Here is a 25,812-nt window from a genome sequence, read left to right as displayed (position 1 = left end):
GGTTATTGATTGTTGATATGAAATCTATGATTATTGGTGAATAAAATTATTGTTTAGGGTAAAAATTGAATTCTTGATTATTGATTTTATTAATTGAATTATTGAATAATGTATATGATTATTCATATAGTCCTCCTCCTTCTTCAAATATTCTGAGTAGTCCTCCTCCAAATATTCCAAGAAGTCCTTATTTGAATATTCCTTGTAGTTCACAACAAAGTGAGGGCAATGAGCTGGATGAAATATTATATATTCTTCACGAAGACCCTAGACATAGACGTCGAATGCTTGATTATCCACCTAATTATCATGAAGCATGTTGATGCACAAAACCGGAAGGGTCTTGGAACAACATAAACCCGACCGTGAATTTGCAAGAAAGTAAATAACACAAGATGTATTGTGGTTCACCCCAATGTTTAGGCTACGTCCACACTGATTATTGTATTTCTCTGAGATGTTGAAAAGGGAGAGAAAGCTTCTCAGTGAGGATGAGAGCTCTGAGAAGGTGAGGGTATGGCCTAAGAATTAGCCTCCCTTAATGAGGAGAGTAAGGGGTCCTTTTATAGAATAAGGGCTCTTCACTTATTACATATTTACCCCTCCATTTATTACATAATTACACTTGAGTCCCCCAAGTATTTATACGAGATCTAAATACGGAGACCCTAAGTATGATACAAACAGTAGTCCCCCAAGTCTTCAGTCAGGAGAGTCTTTTGGCTGGAGATTTGAAATTTAGTCCATGTGTGGGCTGAAGTAACTAGATGTCATCTTGAATTGATACTTGATATGAGGCGGTGCTCAAAGTGAAATGATGCTCAACTATAAGTAGCACATGTTGCGAGGCTGCTCGGCTTGTGGCTTATGTTACCTTGGTCGGCTCGGCTTGTGGCGTTGAAGGTGAGGGAGTCCCTTTTATAGAATAAGGGTTCGCTCCTCAATACATAAATGATGGGCTAAAGTTGATGCTCGCGGTGAGGCAGTTGCTCAGTAGGCAGCGATGCTCTCTAATGATGGTGAGGGAGTCCCTTTTATAAAAATAAGGGCTCGCTCCTCAGTACATGAATAATGGGTGCTCTCTAATGAAAGTGAGGGATTCATTTTTATAAAATAAGGGCTTACTCCTCAGTACATGAATAATGGGTTAGGAGTGATGCTCGCAGCGAGACGGTTGCTCAGCAGGCGGCAATGCTCTCTAATGAAGGTGAGGGAGTCTCTTTTATAAAATAAGGGCTCGCTCCTCAGTACATGAATAATGGGTGCTCTCTAATGAAAGTGAGGGGGTCTCTTTTATAGAATAAGGGCTCGCTCTTCAATACATGGATAATGGGCTAAGTCCCCCAAATATTTTTCATGAAGCCCAGTTGAGGCCCAATATATGGTACATAATGTAGTCCCCCAAGTCTTCGGTCAATAGAGTCTGTTGGCTGGAGACTTCAAATTGAATCCATTTATGGGTCGAAGTGGCGGTTGTTCGGATGCGGTATTTATATATCCTGCACTTAAGCTTTGTAGGTGAAGCTTTGCAAGTTGAAGCTTTGAAGCTAGAGCTCTGTAAATGAAGCTTTTGAAGCTAGAGCTCTGTAAATAAAGTTTTCGAAGCTGGAGCTTTTGTAAATGAAGCTTTTGAAGCTAGAGCTCTGTAAATGAAGCTTTTGAAGCTGATTGACATGAGTGATGCTCATGAATGTTTATGTTGATTGACATGAGTGATGCTCATGGATGTTGACATGAGTGATGCTCATGAAAGTTGACATGAATGATGCTCATGAATGTTTATGTATGATTGATATGAGTGATGCTCATGAATGTTTATGTATGATAGACATGAGTAATGCTAATGAATGTTCATGTATGATTGACATGAATAATGCTCATGTATAATTTGAAGTACTGGGCGTACTTTTGACCACCTGGTTAGTGATAATAGCGGTAGGCTGCCGAATAATTTTGGAGTACTAGGCGTACTTTTGATCACTTGGTTGGTGATAATAGCGGCAGACTGCCGAATAATTTTTGGAGTACTGGGCGTACTTTTGATCACTTGGTTGGTGATAATAGAAGGCCGGGCTCTTTTGGGCATATAGGCATTCGCCCTCCACATGACATTCCAACCCATTATTTTGGGCTTGCCCTTTTTTTTTTACCCTCTGATGGGGTTATACAGATATCTCCAAAAGATAAGGAAAATAAATTACATCATTCAAAAATAAATCTGACCCTCTGCTCAATGGGTCACGCCTATAATTCCCTCTTCTGCATGCCATCACCACCGCAATTATGTCTGTTTCTTTTTATCTTCTTTTGCTTTCTGCTTTTACTTTCTGCTTTTTCTTTTTCTTTTCCCTTTTGCAGATGGCAGACAAGGAATGATTAATAGAATTAATAATAAGAAAAGAATCTTATCTCTGCTTTTGCTTTTGTTTCTGTTTCTTCTTTTCTCTTTTCCACCACATCTCATTTTTTGTCTGTTTGTGAGTTGCTGTCATGCATGTGCACCCAATTAATCTTTATTGTGTCTCTGTGCCGAGAGGAATGAGTAGAACCAATGGAGTCAGATCAGAGACCCCATCGCACCAAAAGCTGCAACTTTATCTTAACCTCCACGTGAAGCCCACCCTGTATCTGTGACTTTGAGAACATTGTGATCAGCATCATATCTCCTGACATTCTTTATCTTTGCTGCTCCTTTCTGGTGGGTCGAATAGTGGCTTCACAATATTCCAAATCGACGAGCGAAGGATAACGTCAACGATAGGAAAGATATATCCTTTGGAGAAGCGAAGGATAACATCAACGATCAAGACATGTAAACCACATAACAAATGTTGCATATTGGAGGAGAACACAATTCCAAGTCACTGCTTTAGTTTGTACAACTGAAAATCATGTGATCCAACAAAGCCAAAACCTTCTTCACACCCTCTGATTCATCACCATTCGCCCCAACCCTACCACACCCTAAAACCTCATTCAACTCCACTGCCTCCTTAATCCTAGCCTCCCTCAATAATCCCCTATAAACCCACTTCCCCCCATCGCCTCCCGGCACGATATTTACACCCAACATTGCCCTCAGAATCTTTAAACCCTCACAAACCATCCCTTTCCTACAAAACCCATTAACCAAAACCTCACAAACTCTCTCATCGAGCACACACTGGGACCCTAGCCTCACCAACCAGCTAAACATCTTGAATGCCTCTCTGGATCTATTTTTCTTAAAGTATGAGGCAATAACCATGGTTGCGATGGGCATAAGGTGAGTATGCGAATGCAGGTTGTGCCTGAGGCGGGTCAACAGTAACATGGGTCGGGCCAGGTCGGGTTGGGAAGTGAAGGAATGGATGAGGACGGAGAGAGAGACAGAGAGAAAGACGGATTCGAGAGGTGGGTTTGCGAGCAGGGCGATGATGGCGAGGTGGGTTGTTGTGTCGAAGTGGTTCAAGAGGCAGATGCGCAAGAAGAAGAGGTTGATCTTTGTGAGATCTTCTTGGGTTAGGCCTTCAAGTTGGGGTTGTTTGGTTGGTTTTGGTGCAGTGATTGACTCAGAAGTTGAAGAGGAGATGGAAAATGAGAACGGTGTGGTTGTGAATTTTGAGGCACAGGAGATGATTTGCAATGGTTTCTGAACTGATTTCATTGTCTTTTTTGCAACTCTCATCGAGGAAGTTGATAATAAGGAAGAAAGGGAATTGGAATGAAGGAAAGGAACCTCTCCGAATCCCTTCCACTTAACAAGAAATTACCAAATGACCTAACTCAGAGAGCAGCAGGCTCTAAAAATCTCTGCCAAAACACAGTAAAATATGAAACGAAAGGAAGAAGAAGAAGTGAAAAAGGAACAAGTAAGATGAGTGTTTGGTTTTCTCAGATAGGTCGTAAGCTCGAGCCTCCATGTCGTAAGCTTGGGCTGACTCAATCAAATTGGAAGCAGCAGCACTTGGGTTATGAGCTTCAGACTCTGATGTGTCCATTACTTGAGGCAGATCTGAGACGGGATCTTTGGCGATGTCCATTGAAGCGGCGCCGGTTTTCTTTCCCCCTCGAAAACACCTTTACAAGTATGTCCATCTCCTTCCCCCATAGCTTCGGGGTCGAATTGACTTTCATGTTACTTTGCAAATTCTCAATGTTGAGGAATGACACATCAAATGCGGCCTCGCTAGTTTTCTTCTCAGACACACCCATACCTTCTTCTTTCTACGAGCTGAGAAATAATTCAGTGAGGAGCGATCATATGCTTACTGATGAGCTCTGCTCTTCCAGTCTGCAAATCGAATGAGCTTTGTTTGTGATGCAGCTCCAGCTCAGACAGCGGTTCAGGGTGGAGATGGATCGATGTCGGTGGCTCCGGCAAGGACTTCGGAATCAACACCATGGCTGAGCTTACCATTGTTGCGCTCTCTGAGGGTTGAGGTTTTGGTGCTTCGATTCTCCTGGAAAAGTGAGGGGAGAAAGAGATGAGGTTTTCCGTCCTCTCTGCACTTTGAATGGGCGACAAAGATAACGGCTTCATGTCCTTCACCAGCTCTGCCATGGCACTGAACTTCAAGGAGGAAAACAAACAAGGACAGGAAGAGCTCTGCTGTCTCATAGAGACCAAGCACAGCCGAGAAGACGACGATAAGAAGCAGTTTTGGATTGGCGATGGGCTGTGCGCTTTCTCTTTTTCAGTTTCTGTCTCCTTTGTTTTGGTGGGTTATGGGGAAAGGTATGAGTTCAGAGGTAGAGAGAGAGAGCCTTAGCATACTGCATATTCTAGAGAAAGAGCTTAGTTTAGAGAGAGCTTTTCTGAATCTGGAGTTTTTAGAGAGAGAAAGTGAAGGAGGGACGACTTTGTGTTTATGGGGGTTTTCTGGAAAAGCCCAAGGAGGAGGTTCTGGGTTTCTGCATATTCACGATGGAATGTGGTGAGGTCTCATGGTGGTGAGATGAAAATTTGAGAGAAGACCGACATAGCTTTTGGTGTCGATTCCCACAGACGATGCCAAATGTTGATGTACAAAACCGGAGGGGTCTTGGAACAACGTAAACCCGACCGTGAATCTGTAAGAAAGTAAATAACACAAGATGTATCGTGGTTCACCCCAATGTTTGGGCTACGTCCACACTAATTATTGTATTTCTTTGAGATGTTGAAGAGGGAGAGAGAGAGCTTCTCTGTGAGGATGAGAGCTTTGAGAGGGTGAGGGTATGGCTTAAGAATTGGCCTCCCTTAATGAGGAGAGTGAGGGGTCCTTTTATAGAATAAGGGCTTCTCACTTATTACATATTTATCCCTCCATTTATTACATAATTACACTTGAGTCCCCCGAGTATTTATACGAGATCTAAATACGGAGGCCCTAAGTATAGTATAAACAAAGCATTTCATAGACCCTATCTCCAAAATAATCATTGTCAAACTAAACACCACATCATGTTAAGAAAAACTAACAACAATTGATGTTTTATCACCGGTTGGTTTGATAATTTTAAGTGGTTGGAGTATAAATGGTAAAAGATGATGCATTTTTTTGTTATTGCTATCTTTTCAAATGTGATTTTGATAAAAAGGGTATTGGAAGTGATGCCTTCACTGAAAAAGGATTTATAAATTAGAAGAAATGACCCAAAATTTTTTGAGTTCATGAAGAAGGTGTTGGAAGTCTTCATAATAAAGTTGTACAACAAGCTAGATATTTGATGACACAAAAGCAACACATTGAAACATTTGTGATTAAGCAAACCAATGAAGCTTGCATTAATTATCACACTTTATTGAGTGCCTCACTTGAGTGCACAAGATGGTTGTTCAGACAAGGTTTACCTTTTCGTGGTCATGATGAATTGTTGAAATCAAGCAATAGGTGTAATTATTTGGTGCTTATGTAATTTCTTGTCGATCATAATGAGAAATTTAGAAAGGTTGTGTTTAAGAATGCTCCCACGAATGTTAAGGATACTTCTTCCGATATTCAAAAAGATCTTATCTCAAGAATGTTATGGATACTTCTTCCAATAATCATTGTGTAGTTGAAACCATTAATGCAATCACTTAAAATATGGAAGGTATATTTTTTTTCTCTTTTGGTTGATGGATCACATTATGTTTCAACTAAAGAGCAAATGACGATGGTATTGCGTTATGTGAACAAAAAAAGAGAAGCAATTGCAAGATTTTTGGATGTACAACATGCCTCATCTACAACTAATAGTTCGCTTGGAGAGGCTATTGAGAGATATTTGCTACAACAAATTTGAGTATGTCCAAATTACGGGGATAAGGCTATAATGGAGTTAGTAATATGAAATGTGAGCTAAACGACCTTATAACAAAGATTTTGAACAAGTATCCTCAAGTATTTTATGTTCGTTGTTTTGCACACTAGCTTTAATTAGCTCTTTAGCCGTTGCAAAAGGAAGTGAGGGTGTTGCCATTTTCTTCAACACTAGTATTTTGGTCAATATTATGGGATCATTGTGTAAGCGTCGTGATGCATTTAGAGAGAAACAACAATAACAAATTAAGAAAGTTCTTGATATTGATGATCTTAAAATGGGAAGACGGTTCAATAAAGAGAATACTCATGCATCCTTATGAAACATGGTGGAACTCACATTATGGTACTATAGTTAGTATTATTGTATTATTTTTATGTTTGGAGCCGTGGTGGATGTGCTTGAATGGATTAAAGATGATGACAACTAAGACAATTTCAGTGAAGCAAGTTATTTCATGACGTACAAACTTTTGATTTTGTGTTTCACCTTTTTTTGGGGAGAATCATATTAGGAATTACAAATGAGTTATCACAAACATTACAAAAGAAAGATCAATATATTGTGAATGCAATGGCACTAGTAGAAGTATGCAAGTAAATACTACAATCTTTGAGAAATGATGACTTTGGGGACTTGCTTGATAATGTACGAAATTTTGGTGAAGAGCATGATATTATCGCTCTTAACAAGGAGAATTTGCATTTCGTACCTAGAAATCAAGGTGTAAAACTCATAAACTTCCATTACCATCTTGTGGACCTTTATTTTCAAGTTTCTGATATGCAACTAAAGGAATTGAATGATCACTTCAATAAGAGAAGTATTAAGTTTCTTTTTTGTATGGTATGTTTGAGTCTGATAAATAATTTTGCATTATTTGATAAAGCAAAACTTATTCGTTTAGTCCAACTTTATCCTCAAGATATTAATCATATGGACCTCATGAATCTTCCAATTCAACTTGAAAATTACATTCATGATATGAAGATGCATGGTGAGTATTCATCATTGAGAGGAATTAGTGATATTTCAAAGGAGTTGATTAAGACCGAAAGGTGTGCAAGCTATAAGTGTATAAGCTTTTTACATTGGTTTTGATGTTACCGGTTGTAAACACTTTGGTGGAAAAAGCTTCTTTTGCTATGAAAATTGTGTTTTCACAATTTTATGCAATGGTGGTTTCAAAATCTTCAAAGTAGAAAAAGTTCTCTCCATCAAAGCGGTTGTAGTTGGTAACACCACAGTCATTGTAAAAAGCTTAAGCACTAACATATAGCTTGCATGCCTCCTGGTCTTCACCTACTCCTTTGCAAGATCACTACTTTCTCTCAATAATGAGTCTCACTATGCATCTTCATATCATGAATGTAATTATCAAGTTGAAATGAAAGATTCATGAGGTTCATACGATCAAAATCTTGAGAATAAAGTTAGACTAAACGAACAATTTTTGTTTTGTCAAAAGATGCAAAATTATTCACTGGACTTAAACATGCCATACAAAGAAGCAACTCGATGTTTACCTTATTGAAGCGATCATTCAATTCCATGACTTCAAAACATAACAATAATACTAACTATAATACCATAATGTAAGTTCCACCATGTATCACAAGGACGCATGAGACTATTCTCTTGATATAACCCTTTACTCATTTCAAGATCACCAAAATCAAGAGCTTTCTTAATTTGTTCTTCTTGTTTCTCTCTCAATGCATTACGACGCTTACATGATGATCCAATAGTATTGACCAAAATATTAGCATTGTTGAAGAAAATGACAACGCCCTCACTTCTTTTTGCAACGACTACAAGAGCTAGTTGAAGTTGGTGTACAAAACAATGAACATAAAATGCTCGAAGATACTTGTTCAGAATCTTTGTTTTAAGGTATTTTAGCTCACCTTTCATACTACTAGTTGCATCATGGTCTTATCCCCGTAATTTGGACATACTCAAATTTTTTGTAGCAAATAATCTCTTAATGGCCTCCAAGCGAGCTACTAGTTGTAGATGAGACATGTTGCACACCCAAAAACTTTTCTATTACTTCTTCTATTTTGTTCACATAACGCAATACCACCGTCATTTTCTCTTTAGTTGAAACATCACATGATCCATCAACCAAAAGAGAAAATAATGTACCTTCCATATCTTAAGTGATTGCATCAATAGTTTCAACTGCACAAGCATAGACAAGATCTTTTTGAATATTGAAAGAAGTATCCTTACGATTCTTGGGAGTATTCTCATACACAACCGTTCTAACTTTCTCATTATGATCGGCAAGAAATTGCATAAGCTCCAAATAATTACCTATTGGATTCATCCAATATAAATCAACCTTAAGTGGTCTACTACATGTAATAGGAATGTAATATTGGAGAATAATGTTAATTGTGGTTTAATCTCCTAAAGAAATTATTTTACTTGAGAGCCAAGAAATGAGAGTTTTAGTTTTCCCTTATGGACGGAATCTAAGACTTTTTGGCTAGTATACAAACACCGGTCCCTGCTAACCCTAGACACGACAACTAAGGCTTCCCATAGAGCATTGTCATAAAGCTAGGAGTTTACAGAAGAGTTGGTGTTTCTGTTTGTCACGGCAAACATAAAGATTGGAGTTTTATCGATCACGTCTTGCTTGCATGGCTGCTACATCTTCAATAACTACCATTGGAATCAGGTCTGTCACTTCTTCGTTTGTGTTTTAATTGTATAACCTTATGAGGCTAACAATTGGTATCAGAGCCATTGGTTATATAATTAAAACCTTTTAAGATTGAAGTTTGATTAAAGTTGTCGAGAAAATTGATGAACTGAGATTTAAATTTTTAAGCAATGCGTTGAGAGTACATACAATTGTCTTGAAATTTTGTGCAATTTGTCAACTCACATCCCTCCAATTGCCGTGAGTGCAACATACACTGCAGTGATAATTCTTGAGCAATTGTATAATTAATATATTGTCGTTATGACCTACTTCTTGGGACCGCATGCCTCTCTTGCAACCAATTGAATTTGGCTTTGATAATTCATGATAGTTTCAACTAAAACCATTATGTATGAGGTTTTGGCACATTAATAATTAAGAATTGTACCTTGCTATTGATTTGTGATATGATTTAGACTTGTATATATGCTCCAAATCAGTTATAGTCCTAAAATATTCTACGGAATTGGGATCTCTTTTGCATGCAACAATTCCTAACGGCTTATTCCAAGAAAATTATGCAGTGTTGAGTCCTTCAATTTTAAAGAAGGAGAGTGGGTTAGGTTTGGAACCCATTGCAAGTATGCAATGATTTTATTGTAAAAGTTGGCTTTTCTGCATATGGGGCGTAAAGTTTATAAAATCTGAGCCTGCATCATGACCCTGTGATTACATGTTGTTTTGATTGCCATATCACTCTTAACTATTCTACATGAATATTCATGTCAATTGCTTCAAGTCTCTAACTATGGAATATTTCAGAGTTTTTATTTCAATATTAATGCTAATATTTTGGTTGACCATGTACTACTATTGTATAAGTTGAAGCCATGAAGGTTAGGGTTCTTTTTGTACACAATCAACAGCTGCAGCCTATCACCTCAAGGGCTTCAAGGCGGGCTTTATTATATTACCTCGTGATAGACCTCTTATGTTATGTGCGTCCAAGGTGGACAGCACAACGGCCACACACGGGTATTAACACTTGTTCTAACCTTGCATTGGAGAATTTCTTGAGATTCTTCAGTCGAACAAGCCCAATGAAGAGGTTCGTATTACATCGGTATATGAAATTCTGGTATGATCTTTCCTTTTGGTCTTCATGATAAATTATATAAGGAATGGTTATGTAGGATTCATAAGGTGTTATATTGTTCCCACAATCCAACCATGTCGTGACGTCTTACTGATTGTAAGAGACGGAATTAGTCATATTCTATAATTTATCAATACTATTAGGATATGTTGTGCCTATGATTGTGATAACATATGTTAAAGTTATGTTGCAGGAATGCATATGCTAAGTTTATATATGTCTATATTTGAAAGTAGAACAATATAAATTTTGGCAATTTTTTGTTATTGCATCTATAGCATCACGGATATGTTTCAAAGATGTGTACGGTGACAAAATTTCTTCCATGACTGTGGAATATGATAAATTGTAACTAATTTGCTTGAACCAAAATTTTAATATTGTTAAGCAAATGGCATGTATAGTGTTGCTTGTATGGCTAATTTGGTTCAAGCATGAGATAACATATTTTTAATATTGCCATGGGTTTTGGACTATAGTGAATTGCAGTGTTGTTTTCACTAATTTTCACGAGATGTGAATGAACTTTTACGCCATTAATAGCACAAGAAATATGCATGACTAATCAATCAAGTTTGTCTACAATTTGCTTTCTTATCTCAAAAGTCATTTAAATTATACATGACTAGTTACTTGTGAAAAATTGATGTGTAATTTGTGAATTGACTGAGAATGACAGAAAGCATCCAATGACAAGAACAAGGGTATTATACAAATGAATAAGGTTTGTTGTAATTATGTGACAATTCTCATTTGTATTTTGATCTATTCTTATATGAGAATTTTAGTTGGTCATGTGATTATACATATGTTTACAAAGAAGTGATGAACATATGAAGGCATGAGGTATGTAATCCATTCAAAGTATGGGGCTTAATTGTAAGCAAGAATTTTCAAACATGTATTATTGTTTGTGGTTTTTCCCTATGCCTAAAGAATTTAAACAGTGCTTTGATTAGTAAATTTTTATGTGTCATAAGGGGAGAAGAAAAGAAACTTATACAAAGCTAATGTATGGCATGTATTGGAGATGTTTCTTTTGAAAGAAAAGAATTTTGGTAATTCCTTTATTTAATTTGGTATTTACAAGACTAATGCACGATTTTGATGCTAATGTTTTAGGAGCCTTGTACTACGGAAAGAAAGGTACAAAAGAAAAGGAACCCGTTTGACTTAAGAAAACATTTGAACAATTTAGTCTTTAAATTAAAGGAATGTATTGTTCTTTTGCATTATGTAAAGTATTTCTATTTTAAGCAATTGACTTCGTAATGATAAGTATTGATGTTCTTGTGGTGGAATAAAACTTGTTCTATATGTGATTAATCTCTTTCAGGTAGGTTGTCAGGTTTCTTGAGATTAATTTAATGTCAAAGGGAGTCATGAAGGAATTAGTGCCATTTGTTGGCAAGACTCGAAACTCGAAACTCGAATCAGGTTATCATAATTTTGTCACTTACAGTTAATTAATCCATGTGACTTCTTGTATTGTTTTTAAGGGTGGAGTTGACCAATGCCTTTTCAACTAAGCAAGACGCAACGGCTTAGTTGACGATGAGACTATGTTTTTGAGTTACTTTGGTCAACTTTGCATCTTAATTAGAATAAAATGGATGATCTTCTTGCCTACAGGTGTGAATTACTTCTTTTAGTTTAATTAAGATGGCATAGTATGAGTTTTATTTCACAGAAGTTGTCAAAACCTTCATCTTGCCTACATGTGTTGAAGTTTTTCATGAATGAACTTTTGTGACATAAAATCTAGTACTAGAAACTAGTTATTTTTCTTGCCTACAGGTGTAAATTAATTTAGTTTCATGAAGTTTATTGCGATAAAGTTCCATGCCATTAGTGACAAATATTTCCACAATGAGCCCCATAAAAGGTTGTGGTTTGAAGGCATGGAAATCGGTTGCATCATGACGTATTTTGTGTCTCTTCATGAGACTTGTTGATGCAAAGTATTGGACCCATGAAGGTTAATCAAGGATTGCTAAGGTACGCATTGTTTAAGTCTTATGCTTGTAAATCTTTTCAATTTGAACTATGATGTTGGTTTAGAGGATGAAATTTGACTAATAAAGTTTCATCTGGACATTGAAATTGAAATGATATGAAATTGAATTTGTTATGGATGCATAAATTCATGATAGTAGCACATAATTGTTTCTGGCAGATTATGTGTCTTGATTTAAATCGGGTGAATGACATGTCTAATGGTTACCAAATGACCTGAATTTTGGATATGTTTAACATATAGATGTCTAATATGTGTCTACAAAGTTTCGTAATTTTTTGCCATGTATGTTAATTATGGTGAATTTACTAGTAACCCATGCTTATATAGGCGGTTTTTACTGGCAGATTGTGTTGTTTTTTTGAGACGTGACTTTAGACTATTATTTTGACCCAAAATGGCTCTGTATTTTTATTTTATGAAGATTAGTATGTCTATTTTGATCAGTATAAATTTGGTAGTAATCAAGCTTGTAAATTAATTATGATAAATTCTAAAGTAAGTGTAACTCATTGCTGAAATTCTGTTTGACAACTTTATGTTGGTTGTGATGTCTATTTTATTATGTCTGATATATAAAGAAATTTTCTTTAGGTATATCTTTGAAAGAATATATTAACGAGTGTTTGCCCAAGTGGGAGAATCAGTGAACGAAAATTGGGCTTCACACTCATTAACTTATTTGCAAGTATAAACTCTGAAAAGTTAGTGGGAGTTGTTCTAAAAGTTTGAGCACTAAGTGGACTTGCATGAATCTATTAAAGCATTATTCTATCTTCCATGAATTTGTGTTACTTGAATGTCTATAATATGTTTAAGTTGCACGAAATGGATACTTGGTATATGCGTACATTTTCTATTACTTGCAATCATTTAGATTTCTCGATTGATCATATTGTTTTGGGGGTCATAAGGACTTAGCATAAATGTGGACTTATTAATACATATAAGATGATTGTTGGATGCACGTTTTTTATGTAAACAGCAGTGAATGCTTTCATGCTTAGTTGTACCTTTCATTGAGGTAATATGCATTCATTGACTAAGTAAGGCTATTCCCAAAGGTATATTTTCAAAAGTATGATTTAAGTATTGATTTGCAAATTAAGTAACAATGTTGCAGATCAGTGGGAGTTTGAGTTTCATGTTAGTAATGGCTTACATTTGCAGATGACCTATAAAGTATGTATAGAATCCATGTATTCATATTAATCTCCAGTTGGATTCATTCAGTCACATTTTTCGTGTGCTAGTCAATTATTTGATGAAATATATATCAGATATCAAGTTGTTATCAAATTGCATATTAAATGGCATGACATGGTTTGTGCACTACCTTAGTTATGAGGATTTCCATCTTGCCCGCATGTGTTGGAAATCGCTATGAAAGTAATTGGTATGGTGCATAGATTAGTGTCAAAAACATATTAATTCCTCTTGCTCACAAGTGTTGAATTAATTTATTTTATGAAGTTTTTGGGATATTTTACTTGGACATGTGCCTATTTGGTATTTTCAGTTGTGTTCGTTGGCTACAAACATCGTTTGTACTATTATTGATCTGATGAAAGTGATGCATGATTGTTTTGGAGATGTATTCACACCTACAGGTTATGGTGGTTTCATTAGATGAAGGATATCTGCATTGGCAGATTTAAGGCTTCGAAAAAGCATAAAGTGTAACTTGTGAGTTACAATAAGGTGGACCTGAGATGATATAAAGTAACACATTTTAGTTAATTTAAAGTTTATTTAAAGTTTCATCTCTTGATCATAATTTGTGTTTCATGTGAATGAGGATCTTAGCATGTGTGATTATGAAGGTTCTGGGTTGTGTCAATCCTACAACCTTGTTAGTTCCATGTTAAGAAATGCATTTGACAGAAGCTGCATTAAGGACGAGATGTAATCACTGTTACATGGCCACTAAAGTGACATTAGTCTCCAATCTCAAGTATAAACGTGAATATTACATTTTGTAGACCAAGTGGGAGAATGTTGGATTTATCCAATATAAATCAACCTTAAGAGGTCTACTACATGTAATAGGAATGTAATATTGGAGAATAATGTTAATTGTGATTTAATCTCCTAAAGATTTTATTTTACTTGAGAGCCAAGAAAGGAAAGTTTTAGTTTTCCCTTATGGACGGAATCTAAGACTTTTTGGCTAGTATATAAACACCGGTCTCTGCTAACCCTAGACACGACAACTAAGGCTTCCCATAGAGCATTGTCATAAAGCTAGGAGTTTACAGAAGAGGTGGTGTTTCTGTTTGTCACGGCAAACATAAAGATTGGAGTTTTATCGATCACGTCTTGCTTGCATGGCTGCTGCATCTTCAATAACTACCATTGAAATCAGGTTAGTCACTCCTTCATTTTTGTTTTAATTGTATAACCTTAGAAGGCTAACATTACCCCTATTGCTTGATTTCAACAATTCATCATGACCACAAAAAGGTAAACCTTGTCCCAACAACCATCTTGTGCACTTAAGTGAGGCACTCAACAAAGTGTGATAATTAATGCGAGATTCATTGGTTTGCTTAATCACAAATGTTTCAATGTGTTGATTTTGTGTCATCAAATCTATAGCTTGTTGTACAACTTTATTATGAAGACTTCCAACACCTCCCTCATGAACTCGAAAATTTCATGTTCCTTTCTTCCAATTTATAAATCATTTCTCAGTGAAGGCATCACTTTCAATACTACCAGGTTTATCGAAATCACATTTGAAAAGATAGCAATAACAGTAAAATGCATCATCTTTTTACTATACTATACTCCAACCACTTAAACTTATCAAACCAACCGGTGATAAAACATCGATTGTTGCTAACGTTTCTTAGCATGATGTAGGTTTGGTTTGGTATTACTATTCTTTGAAACAAAACTGCTTCTGTTGTGCTATGAGAATAAACAGTTGTAAAATAAAGCAGCAAAGTGTTTGGTAAACTTTTTTGTAAAAGTGCTTTTGAAAAAAAAAAAGTAGTATGGTAGTGTTTGGTAAACTTTTATGCAAAATAGCTGTGATTGTATGAAATGACCAAAAAGAGTATAATACTATATTATTATTATGATATTTTATTTAATATTACTATTTTTATGTGAGGATTTTGTGTGGCTGTGGGGCCTACACCCCCATTTCCCTTATCCCCGTGTCTTCTTTTCCCTCTGCACTGCAGAACTATCTCAAAAACTCTCAGCTCCCTCTCTCTCTGCACTCTCTCCTCCATCGAGACAACCCCACACTCAACTATCTCTCTCTGCATTTTCCTTTATCCCCGTGTCTTCCTTTCCCTCTTCGTTTCCTCTGCTGCTTCTCTATCATATTTCTTTTTCTTCGTTCCCCAAAACCAAGCTTATCCATGGGACCCCAAAGAAGATCAGGAAGAAGAAAACCCAGAAACCTGATTCCACTCCTCATTCACTCTGCTCTTCGCAACCTAGAAACCCGATTCCACTCATCCCTTACTCGCCGCAAGGTTGTAGGAAAGACCTTTCCGCCGCAATCTTCCTTTGCGAATTCGTGGTTTCTCAAATCTCACAATCTTCCTATGTTAATTCTGATTTAGTTTCAAGCACATTTGAGTATAACAACTTTGGTTAATTTGTGATGATAGCAGTCTATGGCTGTCATTGTGGTGACCCTTGTGGGTCTCTGGTGGTAATGATTCAGATCTTCACGGGGAAGGACGAGGTAGATTCATAGTGGGCGCGACACAAATCTTCAAAGATCTTTGGTGGAGATGAAGCTGGGAGGAGCAGAAAGGAGATGATAGAGATGAAGGGAGGGTAAGATTGCCATAAACTTTCATTAAAGGGTCACTATTCACCCTTGTTTTAGAGGTTTGCGTAGAAGCTGAAAAGCCAGTTTTTCAAAACTGCCTTTTGCTGCTTCTTTTTTTTGGCTTTTTTTTTCACCCAAAACTGTGAAAAAAAAAACGGAAGTTGGAAGTTTACCAAACACAAAAATGCCCCCAGCTTTTTGTTTTTAAATCATCTCAACCCCAAACCATACTGTAGTCTTTAGGTTGACAATTATCATTTTGGAGATAGTGTAACGAATTGCTTCACAATAATTAGGTGGATAATTAAGCATTCGACGTCTATGTCCTGGGTCTTCATGAAGATTAGCCAATATTTCATCCAACTTAGTGGCTTCACTTTGTTGTCAACTACCATAAATATTCAATGGAGGACTTCTTGGAATATTTGAAGGACGAGGACTATTCGGAATATTTGAAGAAGGAGGACTACCCGAAATATTTGGAGGATTTAAGCATTGTTTCTTATAGTGTCGTTCCATTACATAATTGTAAAATAGAAAGAAAAACAAAATTCTTAGACTCTTAGTCCTAGAGTAGACTACACTAACTTGACTAATAACTAATCTAACCAAAATTTCAATTAATCAATGCCAATAATCATACACATTATTCAATAAACAAAAATTCAAATCAACTAATCATACGAATAATTGTATACATTATACAATAATTCAATTAATCAATTAATCAATCAATAATCAAGAATTAAATTTTTACCCTAAACATAATTTTATTAATCAATAATCACAGATTTCATATCAATAATCAATAACCAATAACCACATTAGTGTATGATTCTATTTCTATACTATAACAATTAAACAAAAATTCATATTAAATAATTAATTAGGGTTAGGGATTATAGATTAGAAATTAAAATATTTACCCAAAAATTGGGAGTGGCTTCAAGGCTGGAAGCTGGGGTGGCTTCAAGGCTGGCGACGATTGGAGTGGCTGAAGGCTGGCGGTGGCTAGAGTGGCTTAAAGGCTGCAAAGGGGCTAAACGCGGTTGGGGGTTTCGTTGCTAGGAGATGGGGAGCAGCAGCACACTTCGTTGCTCTTTGATTGGAAATTATAAAAATTTCCTAATTAAAAGATTCCGTTTATTTAATGATTTGAAAAAAAATAAAATAAATATAGGAACCAAAACAAACGGAATGTTTTAATTAGGAGATGGGGGTTTAGGTCCCTATATTTATTTTATTTTTTTTCAAATCATTAAACAAACGGAATCTTTTAATTAGGAAATTTTTATAATTTTTTTACCAGGACCAAAATGATGTCATTTTGGTCTGGATTTGAGAAAAAAAAGAGTATATATATATATATATATATATATATATATATATATATATAACCCTGCGCTGCGCATCAGCACAACCAGATCACTGGTCGCCCCAAAAGGGATTTCTTAATTCTGGCGAGAGCAGAGGGGCTGAACCAGGGCTCATAGGCATGTTTTTCGGCGATGTGAGGGGTGGCTGCCACTCATCACCCTCATGTAGCTTCACCACTATCTATACTTAATTATCTATAAGTCATTCTATTTTTCAATTTATGTATCTCAATACAATTATGTATTTTCTTAAGTATAAGTGGACATTATTTATATATTATACAATATACTTAATTAAAGTAAAATAAAATGCCTAGATTCTAGACTCCTAGGCACCTAGGCGTTAGACCCTTACCCTTGCCCTTATCTGACTAGCGTCTAGCGCTATTTAGAACCTTGCCTTTACCTATTCAACTTTCTTATTCTCAAGCACAATCAAATTTTTGGAGATCTTCACATTCTTCTTTAGTGGTAGACCTATTACCATACTTTCTTTCAACCACTCATTGGCACTGAGATCGAAAGAAAAACTCGGGCCAAATCATGAGTGGACATAAATCGGACTCTATCTGATTTTTTACGCCAACAACTTTAGCTGTTAAATTTAATTTTCACAACTATTTTTTGAATAAACGATATTATCTACACTAAGAGGAGGGGTGTGGGTTTAGCCTCACAAAGAGCTAGCAATAATGTGTTTCAAATTCGTTTTTTTGCGAGAATCAAACCTAAAATCTCTCACTTACAAGTGAAAGAAGAATATTACTAGACCATAGTACTAAATGGCTCCACAACTGTAATATTTTCTACTTTCAATCTTAGACATTTATTTTTCTTACACTTTAATTTGGATTGTCTAACCCCACGGTAAACCGAACCAACCGGGTATATAATAATTTAATAGAAAAGTAATTTTACATTACACATGTCACCCTTTTATACAATTTGGAATATAATTGCTGTTATTAGGTTGATATGGATCAAGTTGAAATAGAAATATGAGGAATTTGAAAATCGTTAGAAATTGCTAATTTGAAGCCCAATAATCAAGCATAGGCGTTTGGCCTATTAGTGTTGGTCATGAATAGAATTAGAAATTTAGTATGAATGAAATTTTTTTATTTGAACAAATGATATTACCTACACTAAAATAAGAAAATGAGTTAAGCCTCACAATGAGCGAGCCATAATAATATAGTACAAATTTGCTTTTGGCGAGAATTGAACTAGTACAATTCTTATTCTTCTTAATCAAAAGACGCTAAAAGCACAACAAAGTTGAATTTAAGCCAAATGGAAGTTTTACAATTCTTATTCTTCTTTCAAAAGAAGCTAAAGCACAACAAAGTTGAATTTAAGCCAAATGGAAGTTTTACAATTCTTATTCCTCTTAATCAAAAGAAGCTAAGCACAACAAAGTTGAATTTAAGCCAAATGGAAGTTTTACATTTCTTATTCTTCTTAATCAAAAGAAGCAAAGCACAACAAAGTTGAATTTAAGCCAAACGAAACTTCACTTTTGGAATTCTATGACGGTGTAGAAATAATCGATGTAGAATGGTTTGAAATGGGAGAAACCAGCGGAGAGACCGAGCTGCCGGAGTTCATCTTCGCTCCTATTCTTGCCCTTGGCCCGGTAGATGGTCATCACAAATATGTCGTTTTCTAGAAGCGCACGGGTCCTATGACTCTCGTCTGATTTCTTTGGCAATACCGGCTCACAAGCTATAAGCTTCCCTCCTTCCGGAAGTGCTTTGTAACAATTCTCCAGTATCACCTTGCATTCGCTATCCGTCCACGTTGATAAAATCCACTGCCAAGTTTTGACATATATTAATTATGTTGGAAAATATTAGTATTTAGTTTATTTGAATGTTTGGTTTTCTGCGCTTAACCCGTTAGCATTAGGGTTTTGATTTCTTACATTTTAGGATTATGATTAGTTTATTATAAATAGCATGCTTGTTATTCATTTGAGAACAAGCCCTTCACAATGTAGCCTCTTAGGGTTTTGTAGCCGTTCCGGCATTCTCGCTTGTTTAATATAATTCCTATTATTTTGTTAGTCTTGTTCGTTGTGCACTCTGATATTCAATTTGGTATCAGAGCAGGTTTCATCCTTCGGGATTTAATCTGTTTTGGGTGTCAAGCCAATCAAGCATAATTAGTGCATAAGTTAGAGCAAATTAGGACAGAAATTTCAGTTTCTAATTCGACATGCTTGCTAGGGGACCATAGATGAACTTTTAAAAAAAGGAAAAAGAATGGTAGTGCGCATTTGATATTGGTTTTAGAGGAGCTAAAAATGTTTACTGAACTAAAATTACTTTCTTAATGCGTTGGACATTAAAATCAAAATAAGCAGTTCTATGTTGTAGAAGCCCTTGTAGGCCGTAAAAATGCTTTGCAGAGAAACACTTAAGATTGAAGAGCTTTGCAGAGAAACACTTAAGATTGAAGAAGAACTTACAATTGAGTGATTCTCCAGGACACACTTGATTTTCTAATAAAAAATTATACATGTTTATAGTAGAGGCACATATAACATAAACACTTACGAATAGTAGAGTTATCAATTCCGAATAAGGGGTAACATATATGCAGCTTTTTTTTTTTTTTTTTTTTTTTTTTTTTTAATTTTTTTTATACAACTATTAGTATGAACCCACTTTAAACAATAATTTGTAACTGAGGGGTGTGAATGTTACAAGCATTTATTTGGCAGAGGTGTATCCAACTGAAATTTTGAAGGATTTTAATTCTTTTAATGAACCTAAGGGTATTCAATCATGATTTTAAGTGATTATTTGAAATTCAACGTGTTTTCAATCAGGATTTTAAGATAGTTTATTAAAATCCTTAGAAATCTAAGTGTATTCAATTAAGATTTTAAAGAAGTTTATAACATTCCAGGTGTATTCAATTAGAATTTGATTTTAAAGAATTTGAAAAAAGTTGAGGAATTAGAGTAAATTTGAGAGATTTTGTAGTGTATTTTAAACATTCACAAATCTCACATCTTCCCCTGAGATTTTGAGAAAATTAAATCAAAATTTTAAATGAAATATTTACAAATCAATTAAACTCCTAAAAAATCTATGAATTTATAAATTCATTGAAATATCTCAAATTCCCATTTGAATACACCCGATAATAAGAATTGGATTAATTTGGTTTGGATTGAGTCATGTCCCATGGTATATCTCTGGACTACGAGAACAATTTTTTATTTGGTGTAGGGGTCTAATACTTCACACTTTTTCTGTCATTATTCTATGGACTAAGAAGACAATTACCAAAGAAAAATGAATTTTGCACTCATTTTTTATTTTTATTTTTACACACTTGTGTTTATTTTGGTTTATTGATTTTATCTGTTTATTTAATCTAAAGTTAAAAAATAAAACAGAAATGTCCAATGAAAGAGAATAAGTCAAATCCAAAACTGAGAAGTAAAATACTAGAAGTATTTGAATAGACTCATTCATGCATCTAAATACAGTTAAATAAGTCACCAATTATAAAATAGTGAGAGAGATGCTTTCAAGTTTCAAGTTTCAAACAAAGATAGCAATCTGATATTGATGTTCTACCAAACTTACTAAATTAATTTTTGAAAGTATATGCATCTATTAATCATACATTAAATATCTGTGGTCAGTAAGTACTCGTCAGTAATATTTTTTTTAGATAAACAAAAAAAATATATAAAAAACTATTATTAACATTTAAAAAATCTAAGTGTGCACTAGAAAAATATAAAAAATTTAAACTGCACGATTAGATTTTGAAAATGTTAAATTGTCACATCCCGGTCCGGGTCCCCATCACATTTCGGGCTCGACTCTACCATAGCACGACATTATCCGTTTTGAGCACCAACCACACCCTCATGGTTTTGTTTCTGGGAACTCACATGAGAACTTCTCAGTGGGTCACCCATCATGGGATTGCTCTCCCGCGAACTCGCTTAACTTCGGAGTTCCGACGGAACCCGAAGCCAGTGAGCTCCAAAAAGCCTTGTGCTAGGTAGAGATGAGAATGTACATATAAGACTTACAGGATCATTATCCCTAGACGATGTGGGATCTTACATAAACAATTTTCTAAATATATTTCTTTAATAGAGGTTTGTAGAGTTTGCACAAACCTTCAAAAAAATAGCGTCACCCCTAGGAATTGACTTGAACATGTCACCACCAACGTGACTCACTCCTGCACCACAAACCATTAACATAATACTCGTATCTAGCAACATGATTATAATTCATCATTTTTCTTCAATAATACGTAGGACTAGATAGTATTAAAAATGAATACGTAAGATTGAGTAATACAAAAAATGAATACTTCAAATTAAGAGTAATGAAAATAAAATTTAAAAGCTAAATTACATGTATCACTCAGTGATACGTAGCATTAAAGGTGCACCTCATGATTAACAAAAATTTTGTTATTATCCGATGTATTTTATAGATTGAATTTCTAACTCGTTAAACGGTTCTCAATTGATCGTTCACCAAAATCTAACTGCCAGAATTCCTAATATATAAAATTTAAGTGAACCAAACTCAAATAAGTCATGACAACACATGCATTGACTAGAAATTGTTACTAATAAACCCGGTCATTTATCTTACCAGCTATGGTTGGTGCCTTGGCAACGACCTCAGGCAAGTCGAAATTAATTCCTTCCCTCACATTAGGATGCTTCTGTAGGATCATCCGCAGGCAATCCCCTGCACTCCCTCCCACATCCACCAGCCTCTCCACCCCTTCAAATCCGTCGTAGCCATCCAAAATCGCCTTCATGAACGGCACTGACACACCCGACATCGCCTTTTGCATTAGGCCGTTCATCTCCGGCTTCTTCCCGTAGTACTCGTAAGCCAGCTCACCGTTCGCCTTCACAAATGGCTCCACCGTGGAGTCCACCACCGCCTCGTGAACCATTGGCCACGCTCCCATAAGCACATCCTTGAAAAGCTCCAATATTAAATAGAACAATTCTAGAGAAATCAAAATTTTTAAATCAAATTTGTAAATCAAATGATTTGACTATAAATGATTGGATTATTAATTAAATGTCGATTAATGTACTTATTTATTATTGGTAACACATTATTTAGTTTACAAATTTAGTTTAAAAATTCGGTCTAGTGCTTCTACGCTTGCTTATTTATTTATTTATTTTCCACATACTTTATACCTCAAATATAAAGTTTATTATATTAACACCCAAAACATTGTTGAATCCACCCCACATTTTCTTTTTCAATTAAAATTTTTGTTAATACACTCCATATACTTTTTCATAATACCCTCACATCCCACACTTTCAACATACACCTTTACATTTTCTCTATACATCTCACACTCTTCACAATGATTCTGTTCACTTGTTTTGTTGTCTGTGCTATGTACTGTTTGATACAAAAGCATTCATGTCACTCAAATATAGAAAAGCAGAAGTTGCTTGTGGATCGTTACAAAAGTGAAAGGGCAAAAGTTTCGACACAATTGAGAGGGTTAAGAGCATAGATGGTGAGAGCAATCTGTTTGATTTTTTTTTTCTTAAATTATTGTATAGCAGCTCAACTTTTTTCCATCTAATCAACATTGATCAGTGGGGGGTGTATCTCAAAAATGATAATTTAGGAAATATAAGATGATGATGCAAGGACCTTTAGGCTCTCTATGTCCATTTGGTAGTTAAGTTCAACAGTATAAAGTATTGTCCTTGGCACACTAAATGATATTTTATGCACCACATAGCATATTCAAACACCATGCTGTAAATGAAAAAATTGTCTCTTGAAGGCAAATAAGCAATTTAGTATTATCTGATCATCATGTTGTTTTTATAACATGGCTTTGTGAAATAGCATCACCATTGTCTACATTGCGAAAGAAGGCGAGGACTATAATTTGACACCAATGAAGTTTAACCTTCATTCATCTGTGACGGTACATTTTGAACAAGGTGAAGCTTCTGAAATATCAATTTCAAGTTCTATTCGTCAAAAACAATTTTTCTCAATCAATTTGTTTGTAGTTTGATTGGTTAGGCTTTTATTCCACAATAGAGAATGAGAGTGGTTTAGAGTTGAAGAGGATAAATAATCTTGTGATATACATGTTAAAAGAGATTTTAGGGTGTATTTAGTATTTTTTTTTAAATTTTTTTTTAGACCTTTTAAAGTTAAAATTGTCATTACATATTAGAGTATATAAGTTATTTAATACTAAATTTTAAGTGAATGCTAATATAATCTTTACTTTTCTTCAGAGGATTCGTAAATTCAATCTTCACATACAGCAATCATGGAATTCATTTTACTTATTGAAGAAATTAAATGTCTAATAATTAAGATTATAAAAACCTGGTGGTGTTGGAGGACGTAAGGGCCGTACGACAAGCCGTTTTGGTCCGTGACGAGGGTTTGACCAATTGGAGTGAGGGAGAACTTTCTGTCGTCGGAGCCGTCGTCCAGGTTGCTCAGATGCTCCTCAAACACACCGTAGCTGGTGAGCATGCGGAGGATGCGCTGGAGGTTCTCGGCGTCGCCCCCGCCATTAGGGATGACGCGTGCGAGCACGTCAGAGGCGGAGAGAGGAGTGTTGCAACCGCCCTGCCAGATGGCGTCGGGGACGTTAAGTCGAACAACGGCGTTTAGAGACATGGGGACGCTAATCATGTTGGCCAGCTCCAGTATAGCCAGTCTTGCTTCGTTGTTGCTGCTGCTTGGCCCTGCGGTCACGTTACTCACTTGATTATTCCCCTCCATGGCCAGATGGATGACCTAGAGGCTATATTTCAGTTTCTCCTTTTCTTCGAGTTCTTTATACTCTTATTATTTCAGAAAAAAAAAATAGTCTCATTTTTCTCTGGATCTTTAAATTACAACCATATTTTAGTAAATTTCTTCCTGACACAACAAACGTCAGAGGTGGTGTCGGCTTCTCACAGGGGCTGCATGTGATGAGTCTTGTGAAAGGATGACTGGTTCTTTGCTTTTTCTTCGTGGGTGCAAAATTATTTGAAAAATGTAAAGTCAGGAATGCACTGTAAATTTTGTCTTATTATCACAAAAGTCGATCCGTGATACAATTGTTTGATTGATATACGGGAGTGAATCGCAATATCGGATAAGAATGAATTTTACATGTTCTTATGAATAAGTAAATTGTCCTTTATGTTATCAATTAATTTTATAATGGAATTAAAATTTTTTTTTTGTGGTAATAGCACAAATTATCTCACGTGCAAAGTACCACGGCAACACATGCTTCATTTCACCTCGTTTGTATTGTTCATGTGTTAGGTTTGAAAATCGCCACATGTGATAGAACATGTTAAGAGTGAATCCCATATCAAAAAAAGAATAAACCTTGTATGTATTTATAAATAATTAGTATACTCTTATATTATCAATTAATTTTATAACAAACCTCAACTTTCATTACTAATCATTCCATTTATTAAAGGTAGGATTGGTCTCTTCCAAACTTGTGAAAACAGTGATGTGAATGTGGTATCTTCAGCATTTTTTTTTTTTGAAAATATAAAAAGCTCATACCGATTAACTAATCGAATTTGTACTACAATATTAATTTTATTTTAGTTAATTATCTTATAATTAAACTTTTATAAATAATCTATTACTCCTCCATCGTCAGATTATTCAAAATTTTGTCCAAATTAGTTAAACTGTTTGCCATGTGATTTGAATTCTCCCTTCAGTTGAGGGTAACACGACTTTTGCGCCAGTAAAACTCACTACACGTGAACTTTGTTCGTCCTCGAGCATGTCTGATTTATTGAACTCTATATAGCAACGACTCATCTTAATGCGCAAGATTTTTTTCACCCTTTTAAGTAGCTCCTGTGAACTCCGCCGTGTAAGTAACTCCGCCGTGTAAGTTTATCTTACATTGCCGGTCCCAAGCCCGGATAAAAGAGGAGGGGGAGGGCGTCAGGTAGTCGACAGCCGGCACTCCATGATCACGTCGAATCCTTATGAAAATGAATCCAGAACGAAATCGCGCTAAAGCTAGGGCGTCACCCGTAAGTGGCGCGCTGTGTGGCCTGAGCACAGTGATAAGTGAGCAAGGGTCGCTGTATCTCCATCGGCACCCGGATGCAGTGTTAAATGAGTAAGGGGGCTATAGAAACTTCTTTTCGAACGACTCCACTCAAAGTTGTTTGGGAGCATATGCTCCTATCAACTTTACACGGGACACACAAAAGAAGTACTTTGATCCTATTAGACGGGGAAGGGTGAAGAAGCTAGGACAGAAGGGTAGAGTTCAAGAGAGCAAAATGCGTTTAGGAACGTGGAATATAGGAACCTTGACGGGAAAATCTATGGAAGTAGTAGAAGTTATGGTGAGGAGAAGGATAAATATTATGTGCCTACAAGAAACTAAGTGGGTTGGTCGTAAGGCAAAGGATCTAGAAAACTCAGGGTTTAAACTATGGTATTCGGGCACAAATAGAACGAGAAACGGTGTTGGCATCATCGTGGACAAGACCTTGACACA

The 25,812-nt window shown here is 35.8% G+C and overlaps 2 protein-coding genes across 3 annotated transcripts; both read right to left on the bottom strand.

Moving 5' to 3' along the window:
• Window positions 1-2,869: 2,869 nt before the first annotated feature.
• LOC126592654 (uncharacterized) lies at window positions 2,870-3,735 on the bottom strand. The gene has a single exon (XM_050258410.1). It carries the CDS (start codon window positions 3,665-3,667, stop codon window positions 2,870-2,872), a length of 798 nt encoding a protein of 265 aa, XP_050114367.1. The 5' UTR covers window positions 3,668-3,735.
• A 14,795-nt stretch (window positions 3,736-18,530) lies between these two features.
• LOC126593356 (nicotinate N-methyltransferase 1-like) lies at window positions 18,531-24,302 on the bottom strand. Of its 2 annotated transcripts, none has more exons than XM_050259398.1 (4): window positions 23,652-24,302; window positions 21,909-22,254; window positions 21,419-21,483; window positions 18,531-19,081 (listed from the first exon to the last, which is right to left on the bottom strand). In XM_050259398.1, the coding sequence occupies exons 1-4, from the start codon at window positions 24,054-24,056 to the stop codon at window positions 18,782-18,784; spliced, it is 1,116 nt and encodes a 371-aa protein (XP_050115355.1). In that variant the 5' UTR covers window positions 24,057-24,302; the 3' UTR covers window positions 18,531-18,781. The 2 variants fall into 2 exon arrangements, with proteins under 2 accessions (XP_050115355.1, XP_050115356.1); XM_050259399.1 differs by having other exon boundaries at window positions 21,909-22,245; window positions 23,652-24,295.
• Window positions 24,303-25,812: the final 1,510 nt, after the last annotated feature.

Source organism: Malus sylvestris, chromosome 12, assembly GCF_916048215.2.
Source record: "Malus sylvestris chromosome 12, drMalSylv7.2, whole genome shotgun sequence".
NCBI classification, from domain to species: domain Eukaryota; kingdom Viridiplantae; phylum Streptophyta; class Magnoliopsida; order Rosales; family Rosaceae; genus Malus; species Malus sylvestris.
Note: the sequence above shows the minus strand (reverse complement) of the source record. Positions and strands in the feature narration are given on the sequence as shown.